Source organism: Panthera tigris, chromosome F3 (genome assembly GCF_018350195.1).
Source record: "Panthera tigris isolate Pti1 chromosome F3, P.tigris_Pti1_mat1.1, whole genome shotgun sequence".
NCBI lineage: Eukaryota > Metazoa > Chordata > Mammalia > Carnivora > Felidae > Panthera > Panthera tigris.
Genome location: NC_056678.1, coordinates 31,916,246 through 31,934,634, shown reverse-complemented (window position 1 = coordinate 31,934,634; position 18,389 = coordinate 31,916,246). Strand labels below are relative to the sequence as shown.

Genomic DNA, 18,389 nt, shown 5'->3' with positions numbered 1-18,389 from the left:
AAGGAGAGTAGCTGTAATATTTATTTACCTCCTGTAGAAAAACTGGTTGGTTTTTCTCCTTCAGGAAGGGGGTCAGCAAAGTGTTTCTGTCAAAAGCCAGTCGGTAGATTTTTTAGGCTTTGCAGGCCATACAATCTGTGTATCAGCCACTCACCTCTTCCATTTCAGATGGAAAGCAGCCCCTGGCTGTATGTGAACAAATAAATATGGCTGTTCTCCAGAAAAACTTTATTTACAAAAGCAAGTAACAGGGCAGATTTGGCCCACAGGCCGGAGCTTGCCAACAGTATTGTAAGGGATCTTGCTGGGAATAACATCAATAGGGTTTTGATAACTTGTTAGCATCACAATAACTTGCAGTGATCCAAAGCATTTATTAAGATATATCTCCTGCTGGGGGCGCCTGGATGGCTAAGTGTGTTAAGTGTCCAACTTTGGCTCAGGTCATGATCTTACAGTTCCTGAGTTTGAGCCCCATGTCAGGGTCAGCTCAGATCCTGCTTCAGATCCTCTGTTTCGCTGTCTGTCTGCCCCTCCCCTACTAGCTCCCTTTTCCTTTCTCACTCTCAAGAATAAATAAACATTCAAAAAGAAAAAAAAAGATATACCACCTGCTTTTCAAAATTGATACCATAAAGAATACTGGAACGAACACTGTCCATGTTATTGTTGTCTCGTATTCTGATTAAGAACATTTCCTGACTAACAAGCTTGACCACTCCCAGCTTCTCTTGGGCCTGTGATTCTGGTTTTGGTTTTTTTTTTCCCCATCTGCTTTTTTTGACCACTCTGGAACAGCTCTCTCTCCCTCCCCTTTTTTCCTTTAATCCTTTTCCTTCCTTCATGTACTTAGGATATGCCCCACTCTTATTTGCTCTTTCCCTCCGTCCCAGCTTTTACCATCTGCCATGCAGAGATTAGTACTTGGTGCTGGCAGTGGGGATGGAGGGTGCACAGAAGAAATTAAAAATGCCCTTGCAGGACTGGTAAATTACTCAGCAAGCCTAAGGAAAGTGTTTAGGAACTACCCTGCAAATTCGGGCATGTTACTAGATAATCTGAAATAGACTCAGCTTGCTTCCTTCTTCAGCCATCTTCCCTGTCCTCCTAACTCCTACCAAACAAGGCTAGCCATCACAGCCTCCGTCTGGGCAGCCCCATCTGTGCCCTCTCCTCTGCAGCCCTGTCTGCCCAGCTGCCCCCAGTGTCCTCCCTCCCTCTCTAGGCTTCCAGCTGGCTCCCCTCCCGCCGCCCTGGTCAGCGGGGCCCACTGGCCTGTGTTATCTGTTGCAGGACCACCTCCAGCAATGCCCGTTTCAAGCCGTGCAGTGTTCTAATGAGAACTGTCAGAAGCCAGTCCTTCGGAAAGATCTGAAAGAACATTTGAGCGCATATTGCCAGTTTCGAGAGGAAAAATGCCTTTATTGCAAAAAAGATGTGGTAGTAATCAATCTACAGGTAAAGAAAGAAAGAGAAAGAAAGAGACAGAGGAAGAAAGAGAGAAGAGAGAAAGAGGAAGAAAGAAAGAAAAAGAAAGAAAGAAAGAAAGAAAGAAAGAAAGAAAGAAAGAAAGAGAAAGAAAAGAAAGAAAGAAAGAAAGAAAGAAAGAAAGAAAGAAAGAAAGAAAGAAAGAAAGAAAGAAAGAAAAAGAAAGAAAAAGAAAGAAAGGGAAAGAAAGAAAGATTGTCTTTTATGGGACTAAATTCTACCTGAGTGGTCACAGTGAATTTATTTTTGTACAGAAATAGGTCCAAAGAATTATCTTAGAGTTCTGTAAAAAGCCGAAAACCTTGCTGGTAGGACACTACTCATTTATCATTGGTGAAAGCACTGTTTGAACACCTACTAAGTGTGATTGTGCAAGGAGCAGTGCTAGGTGCTGGGTCATGAGGAGGTGACGATATTGTGTCCTCAGGGTGCTTCAGTCCATCTGGAGTGGCAGGATGTAGGCAGAAAGAGAGTGTGCTGTACTTTTCACATGTACCAGAGGAGCCATACTGATGACTCACAAAGTTTGCCCTCAGTGAGTCCTGCGCCCTCTGACCTTCTTTTGGAATATTTGGAAAATTGAATTAATTTACGTGAAGAAAGCGGCCATCTTTATTTAGTCCTTTTTGGAACTAGGCTGTACCTTCCTGTAGAGGGCAAGCCACATAACACAGATCCCCAGAGACCTATGCATAAACCCTGTGAGGCCATAGTAGGGAACCCTGGGAAGCGCAGTTTGGCTCTGTTTCATCACACTTTCTCTGTTTCAGAATCATGAGGAAAACTTGTGTCCTGAGTACCCAGTATCTTGTCCTAACAAGTGTTTGCAGATGATTCCAAGATCTGAGGTAACTGTAAATGATTCTCTTAGATTTTACGTAAGGTAAAGTTTTAGTAACCAATGTGGTATGTGTTTGATAAAATCCCACAGGCAGAAGCCCAAGGTTTAAATAACCCCACGACAGCCATATCTCTGTGTTCCCTTCCCTTTTCCCTGAGAATTCTTCTCGGTTTTTACCACAGCTCTCCTTCTGCCAGGCCTCAGCATGGCTTTTCCCGTTCTGTTCCCTCCCTTTTTCCCAAGCCACCCTTGGTCCCCTGCACGCTGCAGTTCTATCAGGCAGTTGGAGAACTGGTGATGAATTTCTGTGGCGTGAGGCTGTCTGTTTCGTAGGTGGATGAACACCTCGCTGTGTGTCCTGAAGCTGAACAAGACTGTCCTTTTAAGCACTATGGCTGTACTGTAAAGGTATGGAATGCCGTTTTGTTTCTGCCCCTGCCTTCTACTGTATCGTTTATTTGGCGGGCTTATTTCACTCTTTGATTCCATTCAGGATGCAGAAGGACATTCACTTTGGAGAACTTTTAGACTGGCAATTTCAGTCAGGGTTCTCCAAAGAAACAGAACCAATGGGAGATACATACCTACCTATACATACAGAGACTTACTTTAAGAAATTAGCTTATGTGACTGTGGGAACTGGTGAATCTGATTATTTGCAGAGCAGACCAACACTGTGGAAACTCAGGCTGGAGTTTCTATGTTGCAGTCTTGAGGAGAAGTGCTTCTTTTTTTTTTTTTTTTTTTTTTTTTAACGTTTATTTATTTTTGAGACAGAAAGAGAGAGAGACAGAGCATGAACGGGGGAGGGGCAAAGAGAGAGGGAGACACAGAATCGGAAGCAGGCTCCAGGCTCTGAGCCCAGAGCCCGACGTGGGGCTCAAACTCACGGACAGCGAGATCGTGACCTGAGCTGAAATCGGACGCTTAACCGACTGAGCCACCCAGGCGCCCCGAGGAGAAGTGCTTCTTGAGGAAACCTTATTCTTTCCTCTTAAAAGGTGGTTGGATGAGGACTTCCCACATTACGTAGAGTAATCTGCTTTACTTAAAGTCAACTGATTTGTAAATGTTAATCTCAGCTACAAAAGTTCCTCACAGTAACATCTAGATTAGTTTTGACCAAACAACTGGGCACCGTAGCCTAGCCAAGCTGACACATAAAATTAACTATCATGGTAATTATTTCTAATTCAGACTCCACTGCGTCTACCAGATTTTGAGACTTTCTGGAGTCATCCTTCTGATGATTATAAATCTCGGTTTTATGGTACCCCTTCTATTACCACATATTTTGAGATGGAATTGATTTGAAATCATGTTTTAAAATGTATTGGGGCGCCTGGGTGGCTCAGTCGGTTAAGCGTCTGACTTCGGCTCAGGTCATGATCTCAAGGTTCATGAGTTTGAGCCCCGCATCAGGCTCTGTGCTGACAGCTCAGAGCCTGGAGCCGGCTTCGGATTCTGTGTCTCCCCCTCTCTCTGCCCCTCCCCTGCTTGTGCTATCTCTCAAAAAATGAATAAATGTTAAAAAATATATATTTTTTAAATAAAAAAATAAAATGTATTTTATTACCTGTTAAACACCTTTAAAAATGTTATTTAATCAATTTATAAAATATACAAAGAAAAGAAAGTTTGCTTTCTACCTCATTTTAACAGATTCTTGATGGATCAAACTTTTAGGCATTAAGATATACCATGCACTGTATTGTTTCATACTTTGTGTACATCTAAAATTACTCCAAATTAAAAGTTTATTTTAGGGGCACCTGGGTGGCTCACTCGGTTGAGCACCCGACTCTTGGTTTTGACTCAGGTCATAGTCTCATGGTCTTGTGGGTTCAAGCCCTGCATGGAGCCTCGCACTGACAACACAGAGTCTGCTTGGGACTCTCTCTCTTTCTCTCTCTCTCTGCCCCTCCCCCACTCACTCTGTCTCTGTCTCTCAAAATAAATAAACTTTAAAAAAAAGTTTATTTTAAAAGTCATAAAAAATACTAGAAGAAAAGGTGAGTGGATTTTTTTATTCTTGATATAAAAGTCTTTCTTAGATGACTAACACAAAACCAGGAGCTATAATTTTGATGTTTAACCACAAATATTTTAAACTTTTATATGATTTTTAAAAATACCATAAATAAAATCAAATGGCAAACCACAAACTGGAAGTAAATATTTACAACATATGACAAGACAAAAAAGGATATTTTCCTTAATATATTAAGAATCATTACAGTAGGCATAGGAATATATGAGTAGTTTCAGAAAAAAATTCAATTGACTAACAGATGTAAGAAAAGACACTCAATCTCACTCCAAAATGTATATTATAACAAGAAATATAACTTTCACCATCAAATTGACAAAGATTAAAACAACTTACAATATCCCAACTTTTTCTGAGGATAGTTTAGTTATATCTATGAAAAGTGAGGGGCACTTGGCTACCTTAGTTGGTAGAGCATGTGACTCTTGATCTCAGGGTTGTGAGTTCAAACCCCACGTTGGGCATAGAACTTACTTATTTTTTTTTCTTTTTTTCTTTTCTTTCCTTTTCTTTTTTGAGAGAGAGAGAGAGGGTGCAAGTGAGCAAAAGGCAGAGAGAGAGAGAGAGAAGCAGGGGTCACCCAAAGCGGGGCATGAGCTCACCTGACGTGGGACTTGAACTCATGAACCATGAGATAATGACCTGAGTGGAAGTCAGATGCTTAACAACTGAGCCATCCAGGCACCCAGAGCTTAGTTTAAAAAAATAAAATACAGGAGCACCTAGGTGGCTCAGTCGGTAAAGCGTCCAACTTCCACTCAGGTCATGATCTCATGGTTTGTGAGTTCGAACCCCGCGTCGGGCTCTGTGCTGACAGCTCAGAGCCTGGAGCCTGCTTCAGATTCTGTGCCTCCCCCTCTCTCTGCCCCTCCCATGCTCATGCTCTATCTCTGTCTCTCAATAATAAATAAATGTTAAAAAAAAATTTTTTTTAATAAAAAAAATAAAATACAATAAAATAAATTTTTTGTTAAAAAAAAAATAGTGAGCCCATACAGTGGCCTTGTAATTCTATTGCTAGGAATTTATCTCACAGAAATTCTTTCATAAGTATGCAATGATTACACGCATATACAAACCCTCACACAAAGCTGTTTATGTAGCAAAAGACAACAAAAAACTAAAAACCTCTAAGTCCATCACTAAAGTACTGGCTATATAATTTTTATTATATATTATAATATATTATTTATATTTTGGAATACCATGCATCTGATAAAAAGAATGAGGTATGTATTTTTAAAAATTAAATATGGTTATGATCTCATTGAGTTAAAAATGTGTATATATCTTCACTGACTCTGGTGAGTGAGAGACTTAGCAAATTGGATGCGGTGCTGGAAAGAAGAGGACTTTTGCTTTTCATTCTATATCTTGCTGTATTGTTTCACATGAGCATCCATTTCTCTTTTTTTTAATTTTATTAAAAAAAATTTTTTAATACGAAATTTATTGTCAAATTGGTTTCCATACAACACCCAGTACTCATCCCAACAGGTGCCCTCCTCAATGCCCATCACCCACCCTCCCCTCCCTCCCACCCCCCATCAACCCTCAGTTTGTTCTCAGTTTTTAAGAGTCTCATATTTTGGCTCCCTCCCTCCCTCCCCTCCCCCATGGTCTTCTGTTAAGTGTCTCAGGACCCACATAAGAGTTAAAACATATGGTGTACGTCTTTCTCTGTATCACTTATTTCACTTAGCATAACACTCTCCAGTTCCATCCATGTTGCTACAAAAGGCCATATTTCATTCTTTCTCATTGCCATGTAGTATTTTGTTTTAATGTTTATTCATTTTTGAGAGACAGAGAGAGACATATCATGAGAAGGGAAGGGGAAGAGAGAGGGAGTCACAGAATCTGAAACAGGCTCCAGGTTCTGAGCTGTCAGCACAGAGCCTGACGCGGGGCTCAAACTCACGGACTGTGAGATCATGACCTGCGCTGAAGTCAAATGCTCAACTGACTGAGCCACCCAGGTGCCCCTACATTTCTCTTATTTTAAGAACCTATTTTAAAAAATGCATATTGTGGGAACGTTTAAAAAAAATAATTGGAGTCCACAGATTTTCACATATCAAACCAGTGACAGTCTTGGCTACAAAAAGGATAAGGTTTACCTTTTTAGTGCATGAAATACGGCATTGCTTTCCAGCTCTGAAAGGAATCTTCCTAATAGTTAGGCCTAAACTCCCAGTTGGGCTGTAGTCTAGACCTTCCAGGATGAAAAGGAAGAAAAGGAGGAGGAAAGGTATTCTCTGGAAAAGGGGCCAATCCTAAACTGAAGGAAAATTGTTGATAAATGTATGCTTTGGTCCACAGATCACCCAGAACATCTACCGTTTGCTTTTACTAGTAATATAGGCAGTTTGCAATTCGGTATTTTAATCATCAGGGAAGAAGTAACCCTTTATTCTTATAAACCTGTTATTTGATTTTGAGGGCAACAAATTTGCCTGGGCTGAAATTACAATCAGGTTGCATGCCTGTGGCCTTTGATAGAAGATTGCATGGAAATGTGTGCTTGGTAGGAGAGAGAAGTAACCTAGGCTTGAAACTGATCTGAAGCTAACCCGCCAAAGAGATAGGTTTTGTCTGGGAATAGTTGACAGAGGATAACTACACTTGACCCACGGTCACACATTCCCAGGACAAGGAAGGAAATCCGCATTGAAATTTTGACAGTGGCCAGATTCTCTGTTTCTGTAAGTTTAAAATTGTCTCATGGGCACTGTAGAATCCTGTGGCTGGGAAAGGGACCTGGAGGGGCTGTTTCTCCTGCAACTCAGCTTCAGACAAGCAAGCAAAATTGTTAAGGTCTGCTTTAGCAGAATATCTCGCCACCACCTTCATGTTTGGAGCTTTTCAGCAGCCTGACTTCCTTTCCTCTTCACATTGAAGGATAAACGGGGGAACCTGCTGGAGCATGAGCATTCAGCCTTACGGGACCACATGCTTCTGGTTTTAGAAAAAAACTTCCAGTTAGAAGAACAGGTAAATATTCAAGAATTCAGATATAAGGGGAGGCAGCACAACCACTGGGGCTGGTAATCGTTGGCTTTTTATAGTCTCCTCTGTTTCAGTACATGTCTACTGGAGGTAGATGGTTTTCTACTAAGTGGCCAGGCAGACCCATAGGATTATAGAATATTAGAACTGGAAGGTGCCTTTGAGATCTCTGGACCCAACCCTTTTATTCAGCAGATGAAATAACTAAGCTCAAAGAAATTTTGATGTGTTTGTAACTTGTAAGTGGTAGAATTTACTCTCAAACCCATGTCCCCTGATTCTTAGTCTAGAAATACCACACTGTCTCTGCAGCCTATCCACACGCCTTTTGGTTAATATCTGGCACCTAGTAGGTGACTAGCAGGTGCTTGATGTTTTTTAATTAGACCAATCTTACCATGAAGCAATAGTTAACTCTCTGTTCTAGGCATTTTGGGTTTTATATATTTTGTAGTAAGCCTTAACTCCTGCCTATGAAAAGCTTTGCAGCCTGATAAATGCATACATACATATGTATTTCACTGAGTTGTGATTACCAAGTGAAATTATGTGTGCAAATGCCTGCCACAGTCCCTGGAATATTCATAATGGACTCCAAATGCTGATTCTATTGAGTAATTATTATAAAAGTTAATTATTTTGTTAGAACATCTCAGAGGATCAGACTTCTCAAGCCCATGTCAGGAAGAGAGGGAGCTGAATTCTATTATTGCCAATTAGTTTATGGTGTCTAATTCCATATTAAAGTAGGTATGTGAGTTCCAAGGTCAGACCCTGGAGAAAAGTGCGAAGACCACTCAGACCGTGATTTTGGTAGAGGGCACACTGCCTGATAACCATTCCTAAGTTCTTTCTGTACCACTTGCCTCATCCATCCATCCATCCATCCATCCATCCATCCACTCATTCAACAAACACCTGCCATACATCAGCTATGAGGTGCGTTGCTAGGGGCTCTGAGTCAGGAAAGACACAGCGTCTGCCCTAGAAGGACTCACAATGCAAAAATGCAAATAGATAAGTTGCCGTGCCATAGGATATGCTATTACTCAGTCTGGGGTACAGAGGTTGCAGCAGTTTGCTGTGTGGGATTTGGGGAAAGCTCTTCAAGGTAGCACATCCGAGCTTCATTTTGAAGGAAGAAAAGATTTGTCAACTTAAATGTTGTGGGGAAAGAACGTTCCAGAAAAGGAAAGCTTGTGCCAAGACCAGGAATTATGAGAGAGGCTGATGGTTCAGGGAACTGGGGTTTTGGGGTGGTGAGGCTCCTGAACATGAGCTAGAAAGAGCTGGAGACTGGTGTGCTGGGTGCAGATTGCAGTGGCCTTCCATGTAAGCTAAGAGGTTGCAGATACTGTACATTCAATTATTATTTTTTATTCATTCATATCTGCTTTGTTTCAGAAAGGATTTAAGGGCCAAAGTTTGAACTAATGTTTGTCAGTAATAGGGGAGCTAATGGAGGTTTCAAGATAAGAAAATACAGGTTTCCCACACAATGGGAAACAGAGCAATCCTATGGAACCTTTCATAAGCCAATGTCGTGTAAAGCAAAGAAGCAACTACCATTTCATAAAAGCGAAGATCCTCTTTGATTTCTTTCGGTTAGTCAAACAGGCACTAACGCAGGTCTTTCATGAAAGCAAAGTGGCGTAAAGTAAAGTTTTGGATGGTGGGGGCAGGCGAAGACCACTACTTGGCTGGCTAATTGTTTGGCTTTAAAAAGTAAGATAGCTGGTGTAGCACAGAAGATGGATAGAGGGAGAGGAGAGCATGAGGACAGGGGGACCAGGCAGAAGGATGTTGTCATGAACTAGGCAATGTAGCAGTAGAGCCTGGCAGTTGAACAGTGAGGGCTCTGGAGCCAGAATGCCTGGTTTTGAGACCTGGCCCCACACTTGCCGTATGAGTTTGGACAAGCTACTTAACTCCGCTCTTCTCCAATTTCCTCATTCATAAAATGGGGCTGTTGGAAGGGTTAAATGAGCTAATATATTTAATCTCTTAGCACAGTGGCAATGTAATAAGCAGTTGAAGGCAAGATACTGGAAGTGATGGTGCTGGTGGCTCAGCCAAGGCTGTGTCTGGGGATGGGAAGGGCATTGAGAGACACTCCAAGGTCACAATGGCAAGCTGTAAGTTTAGAAGGCGGAGAACATGGAATTATTATCTGAGATGGACACTGCAGGACAAGTAGAGGTTAGGTGGAGGGAGAAGACACTTAGCAGGGAGATATGTCTACCATGTAGGTGGAAATCAGCTCTCAGGATCTAAATGGAAGATTCTGGGGCCAGAGAGCAGATGGTTGTTGCAACCATTTGTTCATTTATAAAACACGTATCCAATGCCCTCTGTGTGCCAGGCACTGTGCAAGGCTTTGGGGATGAAGAAATAAGGGAGATGTAGCCTCAATAGTTTAGTGGAGGAAAAGACCAAAACAACCCAAAAAAGCAATAAGAGTAATGAAGGTAAGTTAAATGCTAGAGTGTAGTCAGGGGGTCTTAGAACTTGAGAGATGACCTAGGTAGGTGATACTAGTGAAGAAGTGTTTCTGAGAGAAACTGTCCTTGAGTAGAGGCTTAAAAAGTGGTAGTTTCTAGATGGAGGAGGAAGTGTGTGAGAGACCAGGACTCGATGGACAATAGAAGTGTGTAGGCTTGCAGGGCAGGGCACAGGTGGGATGGGAATAGGCAGCAGGCTGAGAAAGTAGCCAGGGGCAGATCATGTAGGACCCTGTAGGGTCTGTAAAAGAAGGCCACTAAGGTTAAGGTGGGAGGGGGGGGGGAGTGACAAGACCGATTTGTCTCTGGTTACAGCATGAAAGATGAATTGGAGAAAAACAAGTGTAAAGAAAGGGAGAGCATCATTTGTTCATACTAAAAATATTTATCAAATACCTGCTGATGCCAGGCACCAGACCGGTTGCCAAGGTTACAGCAGACTGGGACATGCGTCCCAATTCCCATAGAGCTTCCCATCTGGCGGGAGTGCGAGGGATGGTGTAGGACAGGTGGGAAGCTGTTGTAGCAGCCCAGGTGAGAAATAAGGCTACAGTGAGTGTGAAACGAAATGAGATGAAATGAGAAGTAGATATAAGAATCGTTTGTTTTGTTGTGTGTCGGGAGTTTAAAGTTGGTAAGTATTGCTGATTGAATGGATGAGGCGATAGGAGGAGGGTTGTCTAGGCTCACACGAAAGTTTTTGGTTATTTCCCTGAAATAATTACAGATTCTAAGAGCATATCATGTTTTGCCTACCACTTGCTAAGCTAGCTGTATGCTGGGCAGGTCACTTAAACTCTCTACCTCTGTTTCCTTATCTATAAAACGGAACTGATCATCATACCCAACTCATAGGGTTTTTTGAGAATTAAGAGAGCTAATGAATACAAGGGTATGACAGACATTCAGCAAATGTCAGCTATTACTATTGATACCGTGCAGATAGCATCTGCTGTGCTGTGATGATCAGTACTGTGTGGTTGTTTAATAAGTGCATACTGAATGAAGAGAACTAGTTCAGTAAATTTTGTCAAGTGATGTCACTATCATTAGATGAACCATCATAGCTGGTTAAGCTATGAAAAAGACTGATGAGAAATCTGTGGATCTGGTTTTTTTGAAGCACCTACAAATATTATATAGAAATCTACCTGTAAATATTTTCCTAGAAATACATGTATGTATTTTTCTTTTTTTTAATTTAATTTATTTATTTATTGAAATTTATTTAAATTCAAGTTAGTTAACATATAGTGTAGTAATGCTTTCAGGAGTAGAATTTAGTGACTCATTACTTACATGTATATTTTTCTAGAAACACTTTCTTACTGCAATATTTTTCTAGACTTGTATTTAAATTATTTTAACTTGTATACATACATTTAAATGATCTCATTCCCATTTCTGTTATTAGATTTCTGATTTATATAAGAGCCTAGAACAGAAAGAAAGTAAAATCCAGCAGTTAGCAGAAACAGTAAAGAAATTCGAAAAGGAGTTCAAGCAGTTTGCACAGCTACTCGGCAAAAATGGAAGCTTCCTCTCAAACATCCAGGTGAGAAATGGCCTCTCTATTCATAGCCAAGATTTGGCCTTCAATTGGCAGTCAGGGTTTCTCTTATAACTTCTTAAGTGGAGATAATTTCAAATGTAAAGAAAAGCTATAAGAATAAGATAGTGCTTAAAAATACCCATGTATTCTTGGGGTGCCTGGGTGGCTCAGTCAGTTAAGTGTCAGACTTCAGCTCAGGTCATGATCTCATAGTTGGTGAGTTTGAGCCCCATATTGGGTTCTCTGCTGTCAGCATGGAGCCTGCTTTGGATCCTCTGCCCCTCCCCTGCTTGTGCACATGCTCTCTCTCTCTCTCTGTCTCTCTCTCAAAAAAAAAAATCTGTGCATTCTCCGCCCAAATTCACCCATTGTTAGTATTTTGTCCCATATCTCTCTACATCTCTGTTGCTGTATGTATATGTACTTTCTGAAGCATTTGAGAGTAAGCTGTATATATATTATGGCCCTGTACCTATACACACTTCACTATGTATTTCATAAGAATAAAGATCTTCTTTTACATAACCCCAGTACATTTAACAATGTCAGTAAGTTAACTAATATAATTATGTAATTATATTATATTTATTTATGTTATATCTAATTATAATAATATAACTAAGGTAATTAACAGAATTGACATAATACTTTATATAATTTATGGAAATTAGGGTTATAATTGATGTTAGGCCAATATTAGTTCCTTTATGTAAGATTCATTGAGTGTATCCATAGTCAACAAAGTGAAATATTAATTCCCTTGGGAATAAAATGCTTTATTTATTTAAAAAAATTTTTTTTAATGTTTATTTTTGAGAGCAACAGCATGAGCAGGGGAGGAGCAGAGAGAGAGGGAGACACAGAATCTGAAGCAGGCTCCAGGCTGTGAGCTGTCAGCACAGAGCCTGATGCAAGGCTGAAACTCATGAGCTGTGAGATCATGACCTGAGCCAAAGTCGGACTCTTAACCCACTGGGCCACGCAGGTGCCCTGGGAATAAAATGCTTTAAACACTAAAATATATCAAAAATTACTTGCAAATCATGAATGTTAAGTAACCATAAACAAATTTCTAATGAATAGTATCTTTACTGTAGTTATAAAATTTATGGTAAAAAAAAATTTTAATGTTTATTTTTGAGAGAGAAGGACAGTATGAGTGGGGCAAGGGCAGAGAGAAGGAGAGAGAGAGAGAATCCCAAGCAGGCTCTGCACTGTCATCATGTCAGCCTGATTGGGGGGGGTGGGGGGCGTGCTTTGATTTCACGAACCTCGAGATCATGACCTGAGCCGAAGTTGGACGCTCAGCCGACTAAGCCACTCGGGCACCCCTGTGGTGAAAAGGATCTTAAGACCTGTGGTATGGGTAGCAGTTTTGAAATGTGGACTATCCCAGAAAAATGCAGGCCATGTAATTTCCCCATACTTTGTCAGCACACTGTGTGTGTGTGTGTGTGTGTGTGTGTGTGTGTGTGTAGAAAAAAAGGAAATCTTTATTTGTTATTATCTCAATTCTGACCTTTTTCTAACACAAAACCAGTCAGAGTTAAGGTCCTGAGGGGCAAGTGTGGAAGAGAAGTATGGGTCTAGTTTTATTTAGTCTCTTCTACCCAGGTAGAGAATCTAAAGTTCAAGCCTTGCCTCATTGCACTTCTGGACCACTTTTAGGGCTCAGGCCAGAACAGATGGGTCTATTTCCAGCTCATTCTCTGCCTTCTAACAGAGCAGGCGTGGATCAGAATAGCCTCTGAGAAGGACGTGATTAAGGCAAGAGGAGAGACAACAGGAGAACAAAGATATAAAGATAAGTTAGAGCACCAAATGGATAGAAATTGAGGGAGGAGTATAAGTCAGATGAAGAGAAGTTCAAAAATTTGGAACAGGAGCTGTGACCGGAAGGAGGAGGAAGATATTAGGTAGTTCATCTCTCTGTGAACCTCACTGAATTTTCTCTTCCAGACTGTGCATTTTTCATTGCATTAATTGATTAATTAAATGTGAAATGTTTGGGTTGAAAAAAATTCAGTATCAATGAATTACTAAGATATTAACTTTTTTTTCTTTTTTACATTATGATCCATGTTGTACTGAAAGGCTCTTGCCAGTCTCATTGACAAGTCTGCTTGGCTAGAAGCTCAAGTGCGTCAGTTATTACAAGTGGCTAACCAGCAACAAAATAAATTTGATCTGAGGCCTTTGGTGGAAGCGATTGATACAGTGAAACAGAAAATTACTCTGCTAGAAACCAATGATCAAAGACTAGGTATGGCACGTATTTTACTTCTCTTTGGATGAGTCTGTTGTCTGCATGTTTCTGGAACAAGCAAACACCTGGCCAGATGGAGAGTCGCAGCTGTCCAGGATAAACAATGGTCGAATCTGGTATTTGTGAAACAGAACAGCATGAGATTCTGGCCACTCGGGGGAAAATGATGGACGGCGATGAGCAGGGGCTGGACAGGCAAAGGGTAGAAATGGGCCAGGAAATTCCAAAAACAGGGAGTGGTGGTTTTTAAGAAGAGTGGAAAATAATGAGAAAACTAAGGGAGAGATGTGGTGGAAACATTGTTTGAAGTATAGGAAAATCTGAAAGGGTTTGGCTATTTAAAAGCATCCCAGTTATTAAATAATGGGCCTCACCATGCTAATGCACACGAGTCAAATGCTGTGTGTCTTCTGTACGCTTTGGTGAGCTTCAGTTCAAGAGTATGCATTTGGGTTTCCTTGGTGCTACTTTTGCCAAGACATGAGAGTCACTGAGTTAATTATTCATACAAATGATCCATTGGTGGACATTGAGTTCAGTTCATCTTTAGGATGTCAGAATTTTATTTTTCTCTTCAGATAACACAATTCCACTTTGGGCAAATTCTAAAGACAACTTTAAGGCCTATGGAATCTTTTTTCTTTCTTTCTTTCTTTGCAGTTGTTTTGGAAGGGGAGACCAACAAACATGATGCCCACATTAATATTCATAAAGCACAGCTGAATAAAAACGAAGAGCGATTTAAACTGCTAGAAGGTGCCTGCTATAACGGAAAGCTCATCTGGAAGGTGACAGACTATAAGACGAAGAAGAGGGAGGCACTCGATGGGCACACGGTGTCCATCTTCAGCCAGCCCTTCTACACCAGCCGGTGCGGCTACCGGCTCTGTGCTAGAGCATACCTAAACGGGGATGGGTCCGGGAAGGGGACACACCTGTCGCTGTACTTCGTGGTGATGCGAGGGGAGTTTGACTCACTGTTGCAGTGGCCATTCAGGCAGAGGGTGACCCTGATGCTTTTGGACCAGAGTGGCAAAAAGAACCACATTATGGAGACCTTCAAGGCTGACCCCAATAGCAGTAGCTTTAAAAGACCTGATGGAGAGATGAACATTGCGTCTGGCTGCCCCCGCTTCGTGGCTCATTCCACTTTGGAGAGCGCCAAGAACACCTACATTAAAGATGACACCGTGTTCCTGAAAGTGGCCGTGGATTTAACTGACCTAGAGGATCTCTAGTCCCTGTTTCTGGGGATGATGAAGGACTTGTTGGGTCCAGAACCATGGAGGAGGACACCTGTGATTATCATAGGGACTGACATTGAACTTAGTACACATTTGTATTTGGTTTCTTGCCACTTGGTGTTTGAAGGCAGTTTAAAACTTCTCAAGTGCTATCTTCTTTTACGTTTTACTCTATCCCAGTTTGAAACTTAAAACCTTAGAATATTCTCTCATTATTTATATTTTTATATTTCTTGAAAGATGTTAAGTTTCTTGAAAGTGAGGTCTGGGGCATATCTGTTTTACTGGTGCTTAGCATAGTGTCTCATTGTAGGCACTATGTGAAATGTTACTAAGGACACAGAGGAAGAATTGAAAATGCTTTGGTATTTTATTATTTGGCCTGCTGATTCTAGACCTGACCATAAGCCTGCAAAAGCCATCTTCCAGGGTAGACTATTCCAGTTAAGTAGTTGGGTGGTGTACTTTCAAAGACCATAAGCCCAGTTTGGACCAGACTTTATTTGGTCAAATACAAAATTTGTGGAAATTACTACACCTCTAAATATTTTCATTAAAAATTACCAGTAGTCACCAAGTACAGTTTTGCAAGGCTGTGTTAGAACTGGTGAATAGAGGAAGCATTTTCATTCTTCCTGCTGAAGTAAACAGAAAGTACTGCACTGTGTGTGTGTGTGTGTGTGTGTGTGTGTGTGTGTGTGCAGAGAGAGAGAGGGAGAGATAGTTTATACATATATATGGAGATATAGTCCTCCAACTAAAGCTCATATTTTATTAGGTACAACCATGTGAAAAAAAGCTGTTTTCATAGGTCAGAAAAGGTCAAGTATTAACAGTTTCATAAGGTTCAATTTAGTAGATACGTATGTACATGTATATGTATGTATACACCTAGTTTAAAAGTATGTTGGTAATAATAGTAAGTTACTGTGAGGATGGGTAGAATTTAGTACATGATGGAGAAAAATGTCATAAATGGATAAGAGGAACTTAAACCTAGGGAGAACACCATTATTATTCCTATGGTGTCAGAAGTATTCTCATCCCAAACTGATTGCTAAAAGCAGTATCTCCTATTCTTTTTGAAAGAACTTCTGAATTCATAAACTGATATGAAAATGGGCATTTATATAAACCTGTGACTTTTCTTGTTGAAGTTGTGAGTACTTTGTGAGGAACAGAAATGATTCTATTCTTACGCATCTGTCTGTGTGGGTCTATCTACGAGGGTGTGTGTACCAGTCAAGTGAATCCCAGTTTTCCTGAGCCCTCCTTTGTTGTTATGCAACTCAGTGTTTCCTGACATTCAAGCCGACTCCCTTGAGTGTGTGGGGATAAATTGCCCTGGGCTGAGGGCCACTTAATGCAGCTTACCCGAGTGAGGACCGTGTACCTTATAGCTTTTGAGCAGTCGATCTGATCGAAGAAACATGATTTTTATACCAGTGGCTTCTGGAATAATTGAGACTTTCTTAATCTCTTCTCTGAAAAATTTCAAGATGCTAAAGACTCATCTTGCAGAAATCATCCCAAAGACTTAAAGAAATAAGTTCACAATGGAAACATACTAAAGAACAACACTGTAGCTGCTGGTGAACTCTGGCACAATTGATAGTCAACAGATTGACCTCACACACACTCAGGAAGCATTTCTGTAGATCACACAGCCAGACCCAGTGGTTCTGTGTGTTTGTTTTCAATGTTCCTAATCCAGTCCAAGTCCTTGGGAGTAGAAGATCATATTGTTGTAATTAGTTTTAAGTGGGTATGAAAAACATTTTAAAGTGAATTTATCAAAATACTGGTTTTGTGTTCTAACCAACTTCTCTACATAAAAAGCTTTAATCATGGCATGGTTTGCTTATGAGTTCAGAGTCCCTTCATCATTGAAACAGTGATCATGAAACAAGGTATTACAGAGTAAAAAAGACTCCTTTCTCAAAAATAAGAGTTGTGATTTTTGTTTTATAGAAGTGGATCCATGTAAACTGTTTTTCCTCTTCTACGATCTGAGCAGTTATTTTTATTCTATGTCAGAAATATTTAAAGATTTTATTTTTTAAGTAATCTCTACACTCAATATAGGGCTCAAAATCACAACCCCAAGATCAAGAGTCCCATGCTCTACTGACCAAGCCAGCGGGGTGCCTCTATATCACAAATATTTAAATTCATTCTATTTTGGTTAGATTTCAATTCCTGATGAAAAGAAAAAAATAGGTGTAAGAGGGAAGTTAAGAAAGGCAAGTACAGGATTAAGGTAGGGTGGGGAGGTACTCTACATATGAATGCATATTAACAGATCTGAACTCTGACCCCTGATATCCAAATTTGATTTTTCAGAGAAACAAGAGATAGTCACAGCCAGTTCCAATTCACAGTGCCAATCTTGAGCACAACTAAACAGAACAGAGAGCACAAAGCCTTTGTGTGGTGCTTTGGGCAATCGGTCCACACTGCCAACTACCTCTTTTCTCTTAGAAAGTGGTTGGAGACATGGGTCTTAATTGTACCTAAGAATTCTGGGCTGGAGATAAAGCCTTGATGGATGCATAGTAGGGGACCCAGGTGGTGCAATCGCCTGAGAACACCACATTTTAGGGGAGGAGGGAGAGGAGATGAGGAGAAGTACCAAGGGAGGTAGGAAGGCAAAGAATGTCAGCAGGGCCACCCTGCCAACAGTGGTCCCTCGCAGCGTACCCCACAGCCAACTCTTAAGCTCACAGTCCGCCCCCTCCATGCCACTCCCTCCTCAGCCTTTGCCTTAAGCTGCAGGCTTAAATATCCAAGTACCTGCTGCACATCTGATCTTTCAAGTCCCATGGGTACCTTAAAGTACACTTCACCATAACTGAACTGGAGAGCTTCCCACTCTCCCCGCCACTGCCCACCTGTGATGCTTCCTGTTTATTCTACCCCGGCTAATGACCTCATCACCCAAGCCAGAAGTTTGGACACTATTCTAGATTCCTCCCTCACCTTCCCCGTCCAGTCACCCACCCAGTACTGCCAATTTGACTTCCAAGTAATTTCTTGAAACTATTCCTACTACCTGTTTCTACTGCCCACTACTGTCCTGTTTGCAGGCCTACGTTTTTGGCTACACTTTTTTCTTTCACCTCTTCACATCTAACCTCACACTGCCACCCAGTAATCTCTCTGAAATGAAAATCTGAGAATGACTCCTCGCAACACCCACTGTGGCCACATCACCCAAAGGCCAAAGCCAAGGCTCTACATGCCTGCCTCTGCACACCCCACCCCCCCAACCCACCTCCTGACAGTCCTCCTACTTCATATTTAGCAATAGCACCCCAAGCCATTGGACATTTCTGTGTGCTGGTGCTGCACTTCTAACTGGAATACTCTTCACTATCCTTACCTCTTTCTTTGCATGATGAAGTCTTTCTGTTTAAGATTCTTTGATTTCATCTCCAG

The 18,389-nt window shown here is 41.1% G+C and overlaps 1 protein-coding gene across 5 annotated transcripts in view; it reads left to right on the top strand.

Annotated features, from left to right (window-relative positions):
- Nucleotides 1-16,959, top strand: part of TRAF5 (TNF receptor associated factor 5) — a 51,434-nt gene extending 34,475 nt beyond the window's left edge. For all 5 annotated transcript variants that reach the window (XM_042975555.1, XM_042975554.1, XM_042975556.1 and 2 more), the window contains 7 exons: nt 1,294-1,458; nt 2,259-2,336; nt 2,663-2,737; nt 7,281-7,373; nt 11,304-11,444; nt 13,536-13,704; nt 14,368-16,959. In XM_042975555.1, coding sequence (XP_042831489.1) covers nt 1,294-1,458; nt 2,259-2,336; nt 2,663-2,737; nt 7,281-7,373; nt 11,304-11,444; nt 13,536-13,704; nt 14,368-14,945 — 1,299 coding nt within the window. In that variant the 3' untranslated portion in view covers nt 14,946-16,959. The remainder of the gene's footprint in view (nt 1-1,293; nt 1,459-2,258; nt 2,337-2,662; nt 2,738-7,280; nt 7,374-11,303; nt 11,445-13,535; nt 13,705-14,367) is intronic.
- Nucleotides 16,960-18,389: the final 1,430 nt, after the last annotated feature.